General features: G+C 38.0%; 1 protein-coding gene across 7 annotated transcripts in view; it reads right to left on the bottom strand.

The window, feature by feature from the left end:
• Positions 1–19237, bottom strand: part of LOC104606991 (UBX domain-containing protein) — a 51582-nt gene extending 32345 nt beyond the window's left edge. For 2 of the 7 annotated variants that reach the window (XR_016085480.1, XM_010272472.3), the window contains exons 1-6: positions 18909–19147; positions 16389–16513; positions 16176–16289; positions 14070–14265; positions 777–854; positions 611–679 (exon numbers count right to left, since the gene is read on the bottom strand). Coding sequence is in view for 4 of the 7 variants with exons in the window: in XM_010272472.3 (XP_010270774.1) it covers positions 611–679; positions 777–854; positions 14070–14265; positions 16176–16289; positions 16389–16513; positions 18909–19010 (684 nt within the window). In the remaining 3 variants the exon portion in view is untranslated. Of the gene's footprint in view, positions 1–610; positions 680–776; positions 855–14069; positions 14266–16175; positions 16290–16388; positions 16514–18908 lie in introns of all 7 variants that reach the window. The other 5 variants (XR_016085481.1, XM_010272473.3, XR_736875.3 and 2 more) reach the window with 4 other exon arrangements.
• Between the last annotated feature and the right edge of the window lie 320 nt (positions 19238–19557).

Raw genomic sequence — 19557 nt, 5'->3', positions numbered from 1 at the left:
GGCAACGCCTAGGCGCCCCCCTGACGCCCAGCCTCGCCTTGGCGCCTTGAAAACTATGGCTGCTAGGTAATTTGGGTTTGAAAGTAGGGAATGGCATTTCTGTCATCAAGTTGTACTACCAACTTCTGTAAAGTAATTGAGTAGTCAAATCTTCTATAACTGAGACTTTCCATTTTGCCCTTCCTCTTGCCTTTTAGGACCTTTACTGCAACTAGAAACATTGTATTTCATCAAAGATATCTTTTTTTTTTTGATAAATGTATTTCATCACAGATATCCAAACCATCCTAATTGACTTTCCTTTATCTTGTCACCAATTTTTCTACCTCTAAGTTCCCTAATACATATATCTAGTCTTTTTCTCTCCCAATCTTCACACTCACTCACACTTAACATCAACATCTCTAGCATGCAATATATGTTTCTTGTTGGGTGCCCAACACCCTACTCTAAAAGTACAATTGCCTATAGAACTGTAAAATGAAATCTTGAAGATGTCACAAGTCCAAAATAAAAAATGCAGTTCTATATAGAAAAGCAAACTAAACAGAAGTTACAAAGACACGATACTGAATAAAAGGTAGACGTTTGAAATAAACAATCAACAGACCTGCCAGAAAATGAAATTAGTGCTAATTGTCTGAGCTACAGCCTCATTTGCCCAAGTATCTCGGTTCAGCTTCACATAGCATTTACAATTCAGAATTGAGACTGGATTCAAGGCCAGGAAAAAAAAGCTCAAAATAATGCAATCGAAGGGATTCAGATGGCATTACCATATGTGAACTGAACTCCTTGGTAGATTGAATGTTTACTAGAAGCCACTTATCCTGGGCAGCAGCTGCAACCTTTGCCTGTAGCAACAGTGGTGACCCATGTAAGGCCAAAAGAAAAGAAGCTGAAAGAACAAACTAAATATAATGGTTTAAAACTATATTTTCCACAAACTTTTCAAAAAAATAACCACTATATTTTCCACATAGTAAACATTAGCTGAGTGGGTGGAATTTGGTAACTCTAAACTCTGATCCGTAACAACCAAAAGAATTCCAGGAACAGTTTTGAGCTCTAATACGTGAAAATTTACTTTTCTGCTTTTTCAGATATGTGAATGCAATGGTGCTGTTTGATAACCTTTAAGAAATATTTCTTTCATAGTTTTACCCTTTTGACTATATAATATATATTATATTATAAGTATATATTTTATACAACTAGAAACATATTATATTACATATACTATTACTATATTATGTTATTTTATATAATACAATATATTCTATTCCATTATCTTATATTTTTGGGTAACAATTTTTTTCTGAAAAAAGGTAAAGCAAGAATTTATTAAAAATCTAGGGAAAAGAAGGAAACAAATTAAATTATTGAGAGATATTATATTTCATATTCTATACCATAAATGAATTGACTAAACATCTTCAGGAGAGGTCCCATGGTGCATGTTTGCTGATGACATTGTTTTATGATGAACTAATGAACAATTAACTGTAAAATTAAGTATATGGAAAAATACCTTAGAAACAAGAGGTTTTAAAATAAGTAGGACTAAAACAGGTTAAAACAAGAGGTCTTTACGGACACAGTTGCGATCTGTGCGACGGAGGAAGATGGTAGCTAAGATTCAGAGTCTGAAGACTCTTCAAGTATTGGAAGCGTGGATCTGAAAAAAGCCAAATCCCTCAGTGATGAGAGCCTTCACACCGAACTGCTTTTTTTGGAAAACGACGACTTGGATGTTTCAATTTCAGCCCAGAAGATGCACTCTCAATGTCTCTTATTACCTGCGGATTTGGGGTTTACCGCATATTTTATAGAGGAGAGGCAGGGGACACCGGTTCTTAAATTAGCTCCCAGTTCACTAGAGCAGCATGGCACTGATAGAGGAATAGAGGAACAGGAATTACCTTGGTCACCGATCACAGAGTTATCAACAAGGGGACAACTTACAAAGGCAAATTCTGATGCAAGGATTAAAACAACATTGGTTGAACACAATGGGAACCCACAGTTATCTTCTTTAGAAGGATTAGCCGCGACCTTGCCCCTACGTGTTGCCCCTCAAGAGTTTTTGACATCTTCCCACAACCATTCAGGTAATATTGTCAATTCGTTTTATGGTACTGATGTGGGTTTTCTGCCTGAAACAGGTACTTCTGCAGCTCAACTTGATGCAGCAGCCATGGTTGGAAGGGACAAGGGGGGCAAAGAACAAGAGGAAGTGATAAGGGGAAGAGAATCACAGGAAAAGGAGTTAGAGATGATCTGGGATCAGATCTGTATGTTTTTGGAGGAGTATAAGAGAAAAGAGGAAGAGGGAGGGAAGGGTGAGGTTCAAGAAGGTTCAGCAAAAACAGGGGATCAAAGTAGGAAAAATACAAAGGGTGAATCAATTATGGGAAAGATGCAGAATTAGAAATTAGAGAGGATTTGGGGGCAGATCTGTGCCCTCCTTGAGGAGTATAGGCAAAAAGATGAATCTTTGGAGGAAAACCAAGAAATTTCAAAAAGACAAAATAAAACAAAAGCAGTCTTAAGCAGATCTGGAACATTTAATAACCGAAGGAAGAAGAAAAGATCAGAGGTGGAAAGGCTGATATCAGATATTGAAGAAAATCTGGAATTCAGCGGAAGAGGGGAGAGAAGGAAAGCCTCTAAGTAAAGGTCTGACCTTAGAGGGGGATGCCAAATCTTTTACTACCATGAAAATCATTAGTTGGAATGTGAGGGGGTTGGGGAGTGCTAGGAAAAGAAGGCTGATTAAGGACCTCCTTAGAAGGGAAAGGCCGGATATAGTGATGCCTCAGGAGACCAAACTAGCTGATACAATAGAAGATGGGCAAGAAGTATATGAAAATCTAGAGGAATAAGATGGGTTTCAGCACCTTCTTGGGGGGCTTCAGAGGGAATTGCTACCTTTTGGAGAGAGGATACGGTGGAGGTTTTGGAGGAGCTAGTAGGTAATTTTTCAATGTCGTTAAAATTCAAGATGGTTGAGGATGGATTTATCTGGGCCCTAACTGATGTGTATGGACCAAGCAATTACAGAGAAAGGAATGAACCATGGGAAGAGATCTATGGGATTCAAGGGCTTTGGGATGGTCCGTGGTGCTTGGGGGGAGATTTCAATGTAATTCGATTTACGAATCAATCAAATAACCCCCAACAGATCATTACAACCAGCATACGGAGATTCAACGATTTTATTAATAATTTGAGCTAAAGGAACTCCCGTTGCTGCAAGCTATCTATACCTGGTTCAATTTTCAGGAGGTACCAACCTGCTCCAAATTAAATAGGTTCCTTTTCAATGAAAGCTAGGAAAACAAGTGGGCGGAGGGCTCTACCTAGAGTCAAATCTGACCATTGCCCCATTAGCTTAGAACAAGAGCCTTTTAGGCAAGGACCTCGACCCTTTAGGTTTGAGAACATGTGGTTGACTCACCCGAACTTCGTGAAGAAGGTTGAGGAATGGTGGAGAGAAGACCCAAGGGGGGTGAAGTGGAAAGGGGTAAGATTCCATAAAAAACTAAAAAGATTGAGAGCACATGTGAAGGATTAGAATAGGGAGCATTTTGGGAGAATAGAAGAATTGAAATCCTCTCTGTTTACCCAAATAGAGGAACTGGATGTGAAGGAATCCCAAAGAGCCTTAAGCCCTCAAGATAAAGATCAGAAATGGAATCTGAAACGAGAGTTAGATGAAGTTATTTTGAGAGAAGAAATTTCTTGGAGGCAGAAGTCTAGATGTAAGTGGATTAAGGAAGGAGATGGGAACACTAAATTTTTTCATGACCTAGACAATGGAAGGAGAAGGAAAAACTTAGTTTCCAAACTAGAAGTGGAGGGAACAGTCTTTGATACCCAAGAGAGGATAACCACTTGTTTTGTTGACCATCTCACATCCATCTTGAGGAGACCCCTAAGCCCTAGAGTGGAGTTGGAAGGTGTGACCTGGCAGAGGCTTCCAGAAGAGAGTAGAAGCTAGCTGGAGAGGAATTTTGAGGAGGAAGAAATTAGAAAAGATGTTTTTTTCCATGGACAGATCTAAAGCACCAGGGCCAGATGGGTTTACAATGGCTTTCTTTCAAGATTGTTGGGACATAGTCAAAGAAGATTTAATTGAGGTCTTCAAGGAATTTGAGAACAATCAAGTGATGAGTCAGGGAATTAATGCTACTTTTTTAGCCTTAATTACGAAAAAGAAAGAGGCCAAGCATCCAAAGGACTTTAGACCTATTAGTTTGGTGACTAGTGTTTACAAGATTGTGGCAAAAGTCTTATCCTTGAGGATAAAACAGGTGCTTCCTTGTCTTATTAGCTAAGCGCAAGGAGCTTTTGTTCAGGGGAGACATCAGATTCTAATAGCAAATGAATGTATAGAGGAGATGAGGAGATCGGGGCATAAAGGTTATGTTTGTAAACTTGACCTTGAAAAGGCCTATGACTTAGTGGATTGGGGATTCTTATCACTCGTGCTAAGGACGTGTGGGTTTGGGGATAAGTGGTACAAATGGATAAACGGTTGCCTCTCTAGTTGTCATTATTCCATCCTAGTCAAAGGGGTAGTTATTGATTTTTTTCCCAACTAGCAAGGGTCTAAGACAAGGTGATCCCATGTCACCTTTCCTTTTCACTTTAGTCGCCAATGCTTTTAGTAGACTCCTCTCAGAAGCAAATGGAGACAGATCCCTAAGAGGGTGGAGAATAGGTAGAGATAGAGTGTCAATAACCCATCTCCAATTTGCATATGATATAATAATCTTTTGCGAAGGTTGTGATTTGACAGAGATAAGGAATCTAAAGGATTTAATAGTTCACTTTGAAAAGGCCTCGAATTTGAAGGTAAATTTTGAGAAGAGTTGTGTTGTGGGGGGTTCATTTGCACAGAGAGGAGGTGGAGTCTATAGCAGCCTTGTTAGAATGCACTTGCTCTCAATGGCCTCTATCCTATCTAGGACTTCCTCTAGGTGCAAATCCAAAGGAAAGTAGGTTCTGGAATCCGGTGGTTGAAAATTTTGAAAAAAGATTGGCAGCTTGGAAGAGGAACTACATCTCCATGGGTGGTGGAGTTACTTTGATTAAAGCAACTTTAGCCAACTTTCCTTTATACTTTCTGTCAGTCTTTAGAATTCCTAAAAGGGAGGCAAAGAGGTTGGAAAAACTGATGAGGGACTTCCTATGGGAACCTGGTGAAGAAAAAAAGATCACTTGATTAGGTGGGAGGTGGTGAGTCGGAGCAAAAAAGGAAGACTAGGCTTAGGGAATGTGGTGAGTAAGAATGAGGCTCTTTTAGGTAAGTGGCTTTGGAGGTGGCCCCTGGAGAGGGAGAGGTTGTGGCATGAAGTAGTGAAAAGTATCCATGGCTGTTCTAAATCAGGTTGGGATGCGGGGGTATCCCGAAGAGCTTTGCTCACAACACCTTGGAAGGCTATCTCTGGCATTATCCCTAAATTCCTCAGGTTTGTAAGGTACGATGCTTGTTCTCGAAACTCTATTCTTTTTTGGAAAGATACTAGGGTGAGCACTCAACCCCTAAATGACCGTTTCCCTTCTCGCTATTTCATCTCCCTCTTTAAAAAGAAACCCATTTCTTGGTTCCTTCCCCCGCCCCCCCCCCCCGGTTTGCCCTTTGGCTTTAAATTGGGATTTTGGGTTTCGGAGAGAGTTAAGGGATGAAGAATTTCATTGTGTCTCAGAGTTGTTTTTGCTTCTAGATTCGGTGTACCTAGACCCCACTAACCCGGACAAAAGAGTCTGGACTCTAAACCCAGTTGGCTCTTTCACTTGCGCATCTTTCTTTAAAGCCCTTTGTGGATTTTATGGGAGGAGAGAAATGCTAGAATATTTCAAGAAAAGGAAAGAAGTCTTGCTGAAGTCGAATGTATATTGACAAAGACAATTTCATGGCTGAAATCTTCACAAGTGTTGGCTGATATCTCCTTTGATGACTTAAGGAGAAATTGGGAACCAGTGGCTTCTACAGTCTCCACTAAGAACAAATTACAAGTTGAATGGAAACCTCCACCGGATGGAGTGGTAAAATTGAACTTTGATGGCAGCTGCCAAGGTAACCCAGGGCCATCCGGAATTGGAGGGATTCTGAGAGATAAAGACAGCAATATGTTGTCTCTTTTTTCATGACCAGTGGGTGAAGGTGATTCTGTAAGGGCAGAGCTACTAGCAGCGGTACAAGGTATATAGATGGCTAGTCAATTAGAGTGAACAATTTGTTAGTAGGAGATTCCAAGGTAGTAATGGGCTGGCTGAATAGCCCAGACACAGTTTGTTGGGGCTACAGGGATCTGTTAAAGAAAGTTAAATGGATGACAAGAAATATGACTGTTAGGTTCCAGTGGGTTAGTAGATCAGCAGATGTAATGGCCGATTCTTTGGCCAAGCAAGGGCTGTCAAGGGGTGATCTGTTTTGGGCTACTTAGTAATTTGTATCTCAGGTTTGGGCATGTTTAATGTTTAAGATTCAGTCCTTGGGGGAGGTAACATCTCGTGCCTCTTCCTAGGCTGCTTGCATTTCTGATATTTATTTTAATAAAATTACTCTCATTTATCAAAAACAGAATACATGATAGGAGTGAAAACCAGGAAACATTTAGGATTGGAGAAGAAGAGATATCTCAACATGAACTTTTCCGGTACCTTGTTCCAATAATTCATAACATGGAAAGATTGAAGAGGATGTCACCCATAGAATTAGAGATGGATGGGCAAAATGGAGAGGTGCATCTGGAATCTTATGTTACAGGTGAATACTGCTGAAATTAAAAGGAAAATTCTATAAAGAAGTTGTGAGGCCAGCTATGTTGTATGGAGCAGTTGTTTTTTTTTTTTGATAAAAAATATTGTATGGAGCAGTATTGGGCAGTCACGAAAATGAGTGTGGCAGAAATGCATATGCTGAGATGGATGAGTAAGAATACTAGAATGCATATGGTCAGAAATGAAGCCATTTGAAGGAACCTAGTAGTAGCTCCAATAGGTAATAAAATGAGAGAAAGTAGACTAAAATAGTTGAATCACATGCATAGAAGACCTTTGACAGCACACAGCAATCATAAGAAGTGATCTGTTGTAAGTTGAAGAGGCTAGTAGGGTTAGGGATAAACCAAAAAGAACATAGGTCAAAGTAGTAAGATTTAACAATGGGTATGGTTAAACAGAGAACTTTGTGACAGCCACACACTAAAGAAGAGCTCTAAAAGTTGAAGCAAAAAACTTGTTTTTTGAGGAGATGAAGATTAAGGTGCACTTCGGTCTAAAGATCAGGGGAGGTAAATTGGCAACAGTTCTGCGGGTCGGATCTGAACCTTGTGACCCGCAGAACCGTTGCCAAGCATGAGGCTTTATCTCTAAACCTTGCTCAAAAGGTAAGTCAAGCTGGAAGGAGTTACCCACTCATGCAGGAAGAAGATATGTAGTTGAATGTAAGATAAATGATAAAGGCTCCTTCATAGCCTTTTCAGAATTCTTTGACAAAGGTAGAAAGCACCAGGTCTCTTTCTAGAAGGTCAAGACTTTGGATGATTACCCGCTAAAACTAAAAGTACTAGATGTAGAGATTTCTGGGAATGAGGTTTCTAATGCTGTAAACAGTGCTGTGACGATTGAGCAGAAATTCTTGACTCTCACAAGTCAATTGTAAGTCCACTGTTTACAGGTGGAACCTACCTACTGATGTAAGTTTACCCTTTGACCTGTCGGTCTTTGTGTGGCCCACCAAAAGAGGGACGATTATGTGAAAATGTATTAGCAGCTGCACTTTGGACAATTTGGGAAGAAAGGAATGCAAGAATATTTCAAGAAAAGGAGATGTCAAGGCAATCCTGAAGATTGGGTTAAGCTGAACTTTTATGGAAGTAGTCAAGGCAATCCTGGCCCCCCAGGTGATAGTAGGGGTTTTGAGAAATAGGAATCATAGTTTTTCAAGGCACCAAAGCAAGGCTAGACAACAGGGGGTGCCTTGTCGCCTAGTCGCCTAGGCAATGGATTTTTTTCAAGTAAAAAACATATATCCTAGGGTAGTTCCCTAGGTTCCATAAGGAATTAAGGACCATAACCATATTTCCTTGATAATTATCCATAATTTTCATAAGAAAAGTATAAACCTCGTGTTAAAGACTTAAAACATAGAAAATCAACATATTCCAACATATTCATGAGAAGAAAAAGAAGAAAGAATGAAAATTCAAAACATATAGGAGCTGAATCCCAATTTTTGTTATAGGAGAAGAAGAAAAGAAAAGGTGGAAAAAGAAGAAGAAGAAGAAGAAGAAGAAGAAACATTTTGATTAGACAACATTTTAAGTTCTTCCTTACTTATTGGTTCAGGTTTTGAAGTCTTTGAGGGTTCAATACAGAATTTAGCAATGCTCATGTTGATTAAACCCTAAAATTTTTTTTTGAAAGGTAAGGTAATTTTATTCGAGAAGGAAAAAAATACAAGGCCCAAACCAAAAGGAGGCCTAGGAACAACTCAAGTTATAGACTCCACAACGACTGAGTTCTAAACGACTGAGGCAAGTTGTTTAGAACTAAGTTCCAAGTAACTGAGTTCTAAACACACTAAATGAATAGTTTAGTTTAATAATGTCTATTTTATAATTATAACCTCAAAAATTAAGAATATAGAAGTATTTTGTAACACACTGTACAAAACTGCTTGGCAATTAGGCGAGCCCACAAGGTGAGCCCCCAAGGGCACCTTGTCACCTTGACAACTATGATAAGGATAGTAATATCCTAGCCATGTACTTGGGTCCAGTGGGAATAGGAGACTCAAATAGGGCTGACCGGCTGAGTTATTGGCAGCTTTACAAGGAATTCAAATTACAAATCAACTTGGTGTTGAGAATCTTCTAATTGAAGAAACGCTAAGGTTGTTGTGGGTTGATTAACAAACCTGAGCTCAAGTCATTTGGTGCTGCAAGGATCAAGGAATAGGAATGTTTGCTTACATCGGGTGGGCAGGCCAATAAATGCTATGGCTGATTATCTTGCTAAACAAGGGGTTTTGAATGAACATCTGTACTGGGCTACCTTGTAATGGTTTATTATTAGTGCTCCGTTATATTTTACACTTCCAAGGGAGGTAACACCTCATGCCTCTCTTTGGGCTACTTGTAACAGTTCCCATATTTTCATAATAAAGTTTTCTTTTCAATTGTCAAAAATAAATACTTGACAAAAAATATAAAAAAAGATTTAACAATGGATGACATTAAACAAAACAGAATGGCAAAACAGGATTAATGTAGCCAACCCCATATGGGATAAGGCTTGGATGATGATGTTGATTCTATATTGGATTTAATATAATACTATAAAATATATTAAAAATCACCATCATCATCCATGCCTTATCCTAGGGGGTCAGCTATAAAATATATTAAAAATATTATTTATTATTCTAAAATAATATAATATTAATGATTTAGAGCATATAAAGATATTTATATGTTATATTGCATAAATATATGATAATACATTATTCTTGATTATAATATTGTATATTGCTTTTAGTATAAAATATTTTATTTTATATCTAAACATATCATAGCGTACAATACATAATTTTTACATTACATTATATTTGGGGTTGTTAAAAGACAATATTGTTTAATCGATATTTCAATTTAGTGATGAATTTATTTAGAGGTTAGTCATGCTCTGAGAATTTAGGAGGAATTTTCAGAATCCAGAGGTATGTTCAGTTTAACCGAACAACCATGAACCATCTAACCTCTGAACAGCAAAAAAAATAAAAAATAAAAAAGAGTCAAAGGTCAGTACAATGTTACCAAGCACCACCTAACTATGAATAACTGGAACGGACAATAAGGGAAGATGAAAAGAATAAGAAAAACTCAACAATTCATAGGCCTAGGAATAATTCTTTAGGGTTAGAAAATACTTTTTGTTTTTAATTAACTGTGAAAATTCATTAAAAATTTAAAATTAAGCAAGGTAAATCAGAATGGAGGAGAGATAAACTCTCTTAGTCTGTTTGGTCCAGACAGGAGTTGGAATGGAATGTCATTACCAAGGGAGGGGGGGAGGGAATGATCATTCCCTCAAATGGGGGAATGCCATTCCACTAGGAATGGGAATGGGATTCCGATTCCCTGCAACCAAGTAGTTGGAATCGGAATGGCCATTCAGATTCCGATTCCAGACCAATTCCCGCGAACCAAACGAGCCTTTAGCTCTCCCCAAAAAAAGTGATTACACGATAGCCCAAAACAAAAGATCCCTCCCCACATTTGCAAGTGCAACTATAAACAAGTTAGCAGTCCTTTTAACCCATTGCAACCTTATTTCCATATTTTATGTCAGCCACTTAAACTTCTTCCTATCATTAAGGTAGCACTGTAAGCCAGCTTCCTCCTTTTGCAACCAATCATCAACTTTGAATCACCTTTAACTATCAATTTTTGAATGTTGAGCTCCTTAGCCCTTTGCACTCCTTCCAGAGCTGTCACCACCTCATCTCTAAGTGAGTCCCCTACACCAATCAAGCCCAAAAACACTGGCTAAAATTCTGCCCACTTCATTCCTGAATACTCCTCCAATGCCCAAAGGACCAGAATTTCCTTTGCTACTGCCATCAAAGTTCAACTTGACAAAGACACAACTAGGAGGAGACCAAATGGAAACTGTCACAGCCTTGGTTGGACCTGAAGCAGCCAGTGGAACGTCTTAAAACAATGGGCTTCACCCATTGCCCAACTCTGAATGTAATGATTTCAAAATTTCAACATAGCTTCTTCCTTTATCACCAAAAATTCTCAAACTCCTCTCCTCCCACACCATCCAACACACAGTAGCTCTTGTGCATCTCCAAAGCATTCTCCCCCTCTTGTAGCCCTAGCTGAAGTTCCAGTGTCCCAACTGTTAGCCACAACTCCATGTATAGTATACCTTTGATCACTCTCACCTATAACGATTCCAGACCAATTCCCATGAACCAAACAAGCCTTTAGCTCTCCCCAAAAAATGTGATTGCACAATAGCCGAAAACAAAAGATCCCTCCCCACATTTGCAAGTGCATCTAAAAACAAGTTAGCAGTCCTTTTAATTTAACCCATTGCAATCTTATTTCCATATTTTGCGTCAGACCCTTAAACTTCTTCCTATCATTAAGGTAGCACTGTAAGCCAGCTTCCTCCTTTTGCAACCAATCAATCATCAACTTTGAATCACCTTCAACTATCAATTTTTTAATGTTGGGCTCCTTAGCCCTTTGCACTCTTATTTCCATATTTTGCGTCAGACACTTAAACTTCTTCCTATCATTAAGGTAGTACTGTAAGCCAGCTTCCTCCATTTGCAACCAATCAATCATCAACTTTGAATCACCTTCAACTATCAATTTTTTAATGTTGGGCTCCTTAGCCCTTTGCACTCCTTCCAGAGCTGTCATCACCTCATCTCTAAGTGAGTCCCCTACACCAATCAAGCCCAAAAACACTGGCTAAAATTCTGCCCACTTCATTCCTGAATACTCCTCCAATGCCCAAAGGACAAGGATTTCCTTTGCTACTGCCATCAAAGTTCAACTTGACAAAGACACAACTAGGAGGAGACCAAATGGAAACTGTCACAGCCTTGGTTGGACCTGAAGCAGCCAGTGGAACATCCTCAAACAATGGGCTTCACCCATTAACCAACTCTGAATGTAATGATTTCAAAATTTCAACATAGCTTCTTCCTTTATCACCAAAAATTCTCAAACTCCTCTCCTCCCACACCATTCAACACACAGCAGCTCTTGTGCATCTCCAAAGCACTCTCCCCCTCTTGTAGCCCTAGCTGAAGTTCCAGTATCCCAACTGTTAGCCACAACTCCATGTATACCTTTGATCACCCTCACCTATAATTTATCCCTATCCACTAGCAACCTCCACAACCATTTCCCCAACAGTACCATATTCCTATTTTGAATATTCCCAATGCCTGAACCACCAACAATGTTTTAAAACACGGAGGTGTGACACAAGGCGTTCCACAACCTAGAGGCGTGAGGTGTAGTCCAGAACGTAAGAGGCATAAGCCTCCCTATGTCCCGCACACAAGGAGGCATAAGCTTCCTTAAATGGAGGGGGATGAGGAGGAAGAAGAGGAAGGAGGATCTCATTTTTCTTTATTTTTAATAAAAATCTTTTATATTAAGAAGAATGAAGATGCATACTAGTTGAAAGGGGGTCTTGTTGAAGCAGAGGCAAGCGAGTCAGAGAAGAGCAAGACCACCTAACACATAAAACAAAAAAAAATAAACAAATTGTGATGCCACTGAAAAGGGGCTGGGGGTTTTAGGGGGCAAAGCCCCCAGCCAAGGGGGTCTGGGGCTCTACCCCTAGCCCACTTTCTTTCCCCTCATCTTCTCTTCCCTTCCCTTTTCTTTTCTTTCCTTTCTCTGTTTTTTTTCTCTTTCTTTTTCTTTCCCTTCCCTTTCTTTTCCTTTCTTTTTTTCTGTCTTTTTATATGAAGTGTGCATGAGGCGTAACATGCCTCATGAAAAAAGCGTATGAGGTGCACACCTCTTGCACCTAAGGTGTAAGCCTTAGAGGTGTCAGAGCCTCTAGCATACACCTCGGGCATTTTGGGAGCACCTCCAGGCATACGCCTCCAACGCCTTTTAAAACACAACCGACCACACTCCTTACGTGATGCCACTGAAAAGGGGCTGGGGGTTTTAGGGGGCAAAGCCCCCAGCCAAGGGGGCCCGGGGCTCTACCCCTAGCCCACTTTCTTTCCCCTCATCTTCTCTTCCCTTCCCTTTTCTTTTCTTTCCTTTCTCTTTTTTTTTCTCTTTCTTTTTCTTTCCCTTCCCTTTCTTTTCCTTTCTTTTTTTCTGTCTTTTTATATGAAGTGTGCATGAGGCGTAACATGCCTCATGAAAAAAGCGTATGAGGTGCACACCTCTTGCACCTAAGGTGTAAGCCTTAGAGGTGTCAGAGCCTCTAGCATACACCTCGGGCATTTTGGGAGCACCTCCAGGCATACGCCTCCAACGCCTTTTAAAACACAACCCACCACACTCCTTACTTCCACGGTTCCACCCACCACCTTCCATTTAACCCTGTGATCCTTTTTCTCTTCCCCTAGTTCCCACAAGAAATCAATCATCAATTTATCCATCTTAAATTCACTCTACCACAAATAAAAGATAATTCTTCTTCCAAGAGGCCAATCTTTTCTCAATTCTCTCAATCATTGGATTCCAAAAACCACCTAAGTAGTTCATAGGCCACTGAAGCACCCTACAACCCAAAATCACAAAACTCTCCACCTCCCCTTCTGCCAATTTGATACCCACTACACAACTCTTTTCAAAATGAACCTTTAAATTCGAAATTATCTCAAAAAGTTGCACCCACCAATTTCATATTTTGAATCCACCCCCTCACCTTCTTCACAAAACAGAATAGTATCATCTACAAATTGCAACCATCTCTATCAATTCTACATCCTCTCCCCAGATTCCTAGAGGAACTTTTGCAATTAGTGGTAAAGAATGCAAAAAGGGGGTAGAAAAAAACACACCACCCTACCATACAAGTTCGTATACATCCCATAACCAATTCACGCCATCTTTCCCCAAAATCAAATCATTTCATCACTTCATTGAAGAATGACAAATCAACCAAATCATATGCCCTTTCCAAAGTCCTTGAAGGAGAGGGGGAAAAGAACCAATATCCAAGTAACAACCATTATGAGAAAATAAAATAGAATAATAATACAACGCAATGTCTTCTTAAGTTGAGAAAATTCCACTAAACCACCCAAAGAGGGAGGATTGAATTAAACTTTGACTGCTGCTTTTTGGCAACCCAAGGTCATCTGCCATGGGAGTTTTTTAGAGATGGTTAGGGAACCATGATTATAATTTACTTGAGGAATGGGGCCTGTAAGGGAAAGGATCCCTTTAGGAGATGGATTGTTTCTGATCAGGAGTAAACAAATAACTTTTCATAGCCAAGGCTTTGAAATAAAATGATCAAATAAAAACTCCAACATCATAAACCATTAATACCTTCTCAAAGAAACCATGGTGCATCAAGGCAAAAGGTGGACGATACAAAGAAGCAAGATTATCTCGAGGACTATCTGTTGTAGATGCAGCACTTTGGTCTGATTCCCAAACGCCAGGCTGTTTCATCTCCTCATCAAAATTACGAAATGCAATCATGGAACTTGTTTCATGTGATGGATATCCCATCCTTGAAGATCTGGAGTAAACAAGTGAAAGAGACTTGATTATTTAAAGACACATAATTAACAAGAGGAAATGCAAGTCAGCACTTCTAACAGAAGAAATCCGTTATCACTTGGAAACAGCTATGCAATAACATAACACCTCCAAAAGTAAGGGTAATAAGACACATTGTATTTTGGGGGAGGGGGCATATGACAGGCTAATGCATTTACTGTTTTTAGTCTCTGTTACGAGTCTCTATCCAGCTTCATTGGCTGCAACTTTCTACTCATGACTGGGGGGGTAAAATTTTTGCAGTTTCATCTTTTTTATTTTTACCATTAATGAATGCTTTTAATTTTATAACATATCAAAAAGACTGTCAAAAAATAATCAGATATAATTGTTGGTAACAGTATTTGTCAATATGGTGAAGTAATGACTAGTTGTTTTGGTTTCTCACATAAAAATAATGGTGCCTATGCACTGACTAACAGACTAAAAAATCATTGTAAATTTGAGATAGTGATGCAATCTCATATATAAGTAAATACAGACTGCAAATATGCAATAAAGGAATGATGTAGAGCATTTAGTTTAGAGTATTTATTATCAATCATTGATTGGAAGAAGACCTAAAAGAATTCTTCTTCTCTTAAATTTATACCTTATTTTATAATTATATATATATTGATAATTGCCACTTTCTTGTAATTGATGTATTGGGGCAATGTATTTCCGCTTCTATTTTATATGTTATCACCCCAACCTTGTCCAACCAGAAATGCGATAAGCAAATAGCATTGCTCTAAAATATAAAAGCATTATATGATTATTTTATATATTAGAGATTCTAACAAGCAAATAAAGTTTTAAAATAACATAGCGATTGGCTAGGTCAACTAGGCATTAGTCATTCTAGTCAATCTCAATCATCCTAGGCAATTACATAATGGCTATTGACCAACTAATTAGTAATGCAATTAGTGTTGCCTCAACTGACTAGCCAGTAGACCAGTTGAAACTAGCCAATGCACTTTTCATCAGAAAACAACTAGTCAATACTTTGATAACATCAGTCTATACATGTCAAAGATGAACAGTGACCCAAATTTCCAGATACACCCTACAAAAAGAAGCACACGAAGACCTAAAGAACAATAAACTAGTAATGTAAAATAGAAGCGCAAACAACTTACTTCCACAAAAACCAAATGCAATTAGCAAAAATAAAATAATGATGGAATAGGTACTTGATATAGAACATAAGAACAAAATTTTATGAATCAAAACTATATCACATACAAACTACTTCTACCAGAACCAATTGCAGTTAGCAAATGAGAGTCTAGCATAAAGATGTAGGAAAAAATAAAATGCAAAGAAACAAAATAAGAAAAAAATGTAGTACACAAGTGCAATTTAGCAAAGGAAAGATGGAATGTGTCTCAACTCTCAACCAATCGTAATACCACCACCATATTAAAGAATAAACTGGCTAATTTATCAGACTTGTGCTGGAAATCATGAACCCAATTAATAATCAGATCAGCTTCAGGCCTTGGCATTTTCCAATTCCCAAACCAGAACTATATCCCATCCCAAAAGCAAAAATGTACATCCTATGGGAGGCCAGAATAATTTTTATTATAAAAGAAAAGAATTTTCATTAAAATGGAAAAAGAGCAATATATGTTTTGGGAATGGGTGATTAAAAGGCCAAGATTATAGGATGAAGAGAAAAAAAGTAAAGAAAAAAGGAAACCAATGAAACACTCAATGAGTCCCTGTGGTTTCACATAAACAAGACTAAGTCTTACTAAATACATTAACTGCAAGGTAAGAATCCAAAGTTATAAATTAATAAATTGTTATTAAAAGATGTTGCACAACAAACAATTTTCATGAGAACAGAATAAATTAGAAAGATGGATCAAACAATACCTATACAGCATAGCATCATCATAAAGAGCCTCTCTTTTCACTGGTAAAGGAGGGCGTACTTCACTTGCATCATCTTGCCCAACATTTTCATTTACAATGTCCTTTGCCTGTCCACTGAAACCAGCAGATAAACAGGATTTTGGAGAAAAATCAGATCAAGTCAGCATGAGTCAACATCTTCAGAAGTTTCAGATGTTCAGCATATTCTCTTACCTTGAACTTTCTTCAGGCAATGGCTGAACATCTTCTCCTGGTGGAGAGTGGGAAGACGAGGGTCCTCCACCTTCATTTCCAACATAGAACAACTGAATAGCTTCTTCAAGCTTCCAGCTTGTTGCCTGTACCATACCATCCCACCATGTGATTCCATAGGATGGAAAATTACTCCATGGCATACTATAAGATATCAACTAATATCAACCAAAAAAATAATAATAAAGATCAACTAAAAATCAAGGTTGACAGGAATGACAGTGCTTGTTCCTTCGAGTATATTTCATGAGCCTCCAAGCATACAGGAAAGGATCACTAAGCCAAAAAGCTACCATAAACTAGATACTACAGGAAAATCTATGAATATTGTGCTAATCCAAACCTCTCAATTTGTAAACACCATCTTGATGACTATGGTGGTAAAAATTGAGCCCAATCTGATGATTTTAATAACTATAAAAAAGGGTCATTACCCAGTTTTGGTCATGGAAATCCAAGTCCTTTTTTTGTTAGATCAAGTTGGCTATCTGGTGTTTGGAAGGGATGGACTGGATATGGACATAAGCTTGTCACTTTTTACATATATTGGCTGCTCTCAAACTCAAACCCACATTCAGACACTTTTCAACCCAAGATTTGTCACAATACCAAGTAATGGCCCCTATAATAATTTCACAGTGGTCAAAAACAAGGATACTGATCTATAAAAAAAAAAAGGTGTACATTCATTGACATTGAGAGCATCCAACTAAGATGGTTGTTTTACCTACTACAATTCTTGCCATTCTGTAACTATCACAAATATCTTCCACATCAGTCGTGTAACCATCTTGCTTATGGCATAGTTGTCCAGGCAACACCTAGGCAACAAGTCACCCATGGAAGGTTGCCTCACTTAATTTCCAAGGTATTTAAAAAATGGTTCTATTATATGTTTTCATATTTTTTTGAGATTATTATAAAAAAGACATTATTAAACTAAATTGTTCAATTTGAGTTAAAACATTAGTTTCTTTCTATTATTTCCTTATTTGTTAGGGTTCAATCAACATGTATGATATTGAACCCTCAAAGACTTAGGGCCTGTTCGTTTGCTCTGAAGTCTGACATTTGAAAGTGCAATAATTACATTAAGAGGTATATTGGTATTGGTGAACTTTTTCTTTCCTCTGAACTCTAAATGCAGAGAATGTTGTTCCGAATTCTGAATTCTGAAAATTATTAAATATCCATTTTGACCCCATATATGAGAGTTTTTGTTTGTCTTTTTGGGGGTATCATTGTAAAATAAAAAATTGTATGATTGCACTTTAAGAGATAAGAGATAAGAGGAAACGAACAACCATTTTTCTCTTAAAGTTAAAATATTCCTCTTAAGAGATAAGAGTTAAGAGGAAACGAACAAACCCTTAAAAACCTAAATTGATAAGCAAGGAAGAACTCAACATTTTGTCGAATCAACACATATTGATTTTTCTCTTCTTCACCATCTTTCATCATTTCTTTCTTCTTTCCTTAGGACACGGTCCCTCTATTTTCTGAAATTCCTTTTCTTTCTTCCAGTTTTCATGAATATGCTGATTTTCTATGTTTTAAATGAAGCTTGTACATTTTTTATGAAGATTATAGACAATTACTAGTGAAATATAGTTGATGCTTGCTAATGGGACCTAGAAAATTACTCGAGGATTCATGGTTGTATTCAAAAAAATCCATCGCCTAGGCGCCTACCTAAGTGACTAGGCAAAAGGGAGCCCTGCCGTCACCCAGCCTCGCCTTGGCAGCTTGAAAACTATAGCTTATGGTAATGCCAAGCATATGGAATGTCTCTCCCATGAAAAAGTGTCTCCAAAAACAAAGTGCATGGTGAAGGGATCAAGATCCTACTGGACAACTATAACTGACTTACCTATAGAACATGTACCTCTAGGCCTACCAAATGAAAGACTTTTTCTCATGCCTCGGAAGGTCCTATGTAGCATATAGAATTAAGGGCACTTCAATCACCAAAAACCCAATTCAACTAATCTTATTAAACCATAGATGTTGGCACAAGGATGAATTGCATTATCTTTTATTAAAATAACACTCACGAAATCACATAGAGAGTGGTTTACACGTGCGTAAGAAATCAATACTGAAGTTGAACCGCAAAATAGGAGCATAATCCCGATGCCTATAGCCTAATTGGGAAATAGTTCTTCCCATGATCCCTTAAAAACTCATAATTTCTTCACTCAAATAGCACCGGATCTCTTAAATAAAACTTACCAATAGGCGTCGACAGCAGTCTAATGCCCTTACCACCATGAACAAATTAGAAGCCACTTAACCAGACGAAAAGCTACTGCAGATTTATAGATAAAGCTAGCCCAAATTGCCAAATAAAGAAAAACCAGAAAAATAGAAGCATAAACTAGTTACAAGAGCTGGCACGTCGTGAATCAAAACCCAAATGGCATCAATTCAAATAAAGGGAAAAAAATAGTAACAGTTAAAGGAAAACCAAATGTGACTGACCTGCAAGAACTGTCTCGCCGTATCTGCTGATTGCCCCACAGCAATTTCAAGGAAGGACGAGACCATGCTCTGCTTCTCCGTCGCTGTCAAAACACTCTCCATCGTCTTCCCCCAACTGTTTGAAGGTTTTAAAAATCCAGGGTTAAGATCATGGAGAAGAGAAATGATGTCATCTAGGGTTTACAGAAAAGAGGGCTGAGAGAATATCTCAGCCGACTCAGCGGGAGAGGATTTTTCCAGCTCGGATACGGGTTTCGAGTTATATATAATTAACTAATCAAGACCTTTCACTCACGAAAAAAAAAAAAAAGAAAAGTAAAAAAATTCGAGATCCGTGGAATGCACGAACTTTGTTTAGAGTCTTATAGAAATCGGTAAGTGGCAATTATAGATGATAATAATGATAGTAATAATATATAAATTTTATATATTTTTCATCTTTTTATTGTTTATTTATAAAAAAATAAGGAAGAATTGAATGACGTGAAAAGTATTAGTTAGTTTAATTTATAATTTAAATCCTATAATTAAATAGAAATTAAATTCAAAAATAAGTATTTTAATCAAAAGAAAGTTCTATAATCTTATTTATATTTTTAACAGTAGTGTAAATATAGAATTATAAATGCATTCAATTTAAACCTTGTAC

The sequence above is a fragment of the Nelumbo nucifera genome, chromosome 4, assembly GCF_055504915.1.
Source record: "Nelumbo nucifera cultivar China Antique chromosome 4, China Antique-T2T, whole genome shotgun sequence".
Lineage (NCBI taxonomy): Eukaryota > Viridiplantae > Streptophyta > Magnoliopsida > Proteales > Nelumbonaceae > Nelumbo > Nelumbo nucifera.
Note: the sequence above shows the minus strand (reverse complement) of the source record. Positions and strands in the feature narration are given on the sequence as shown.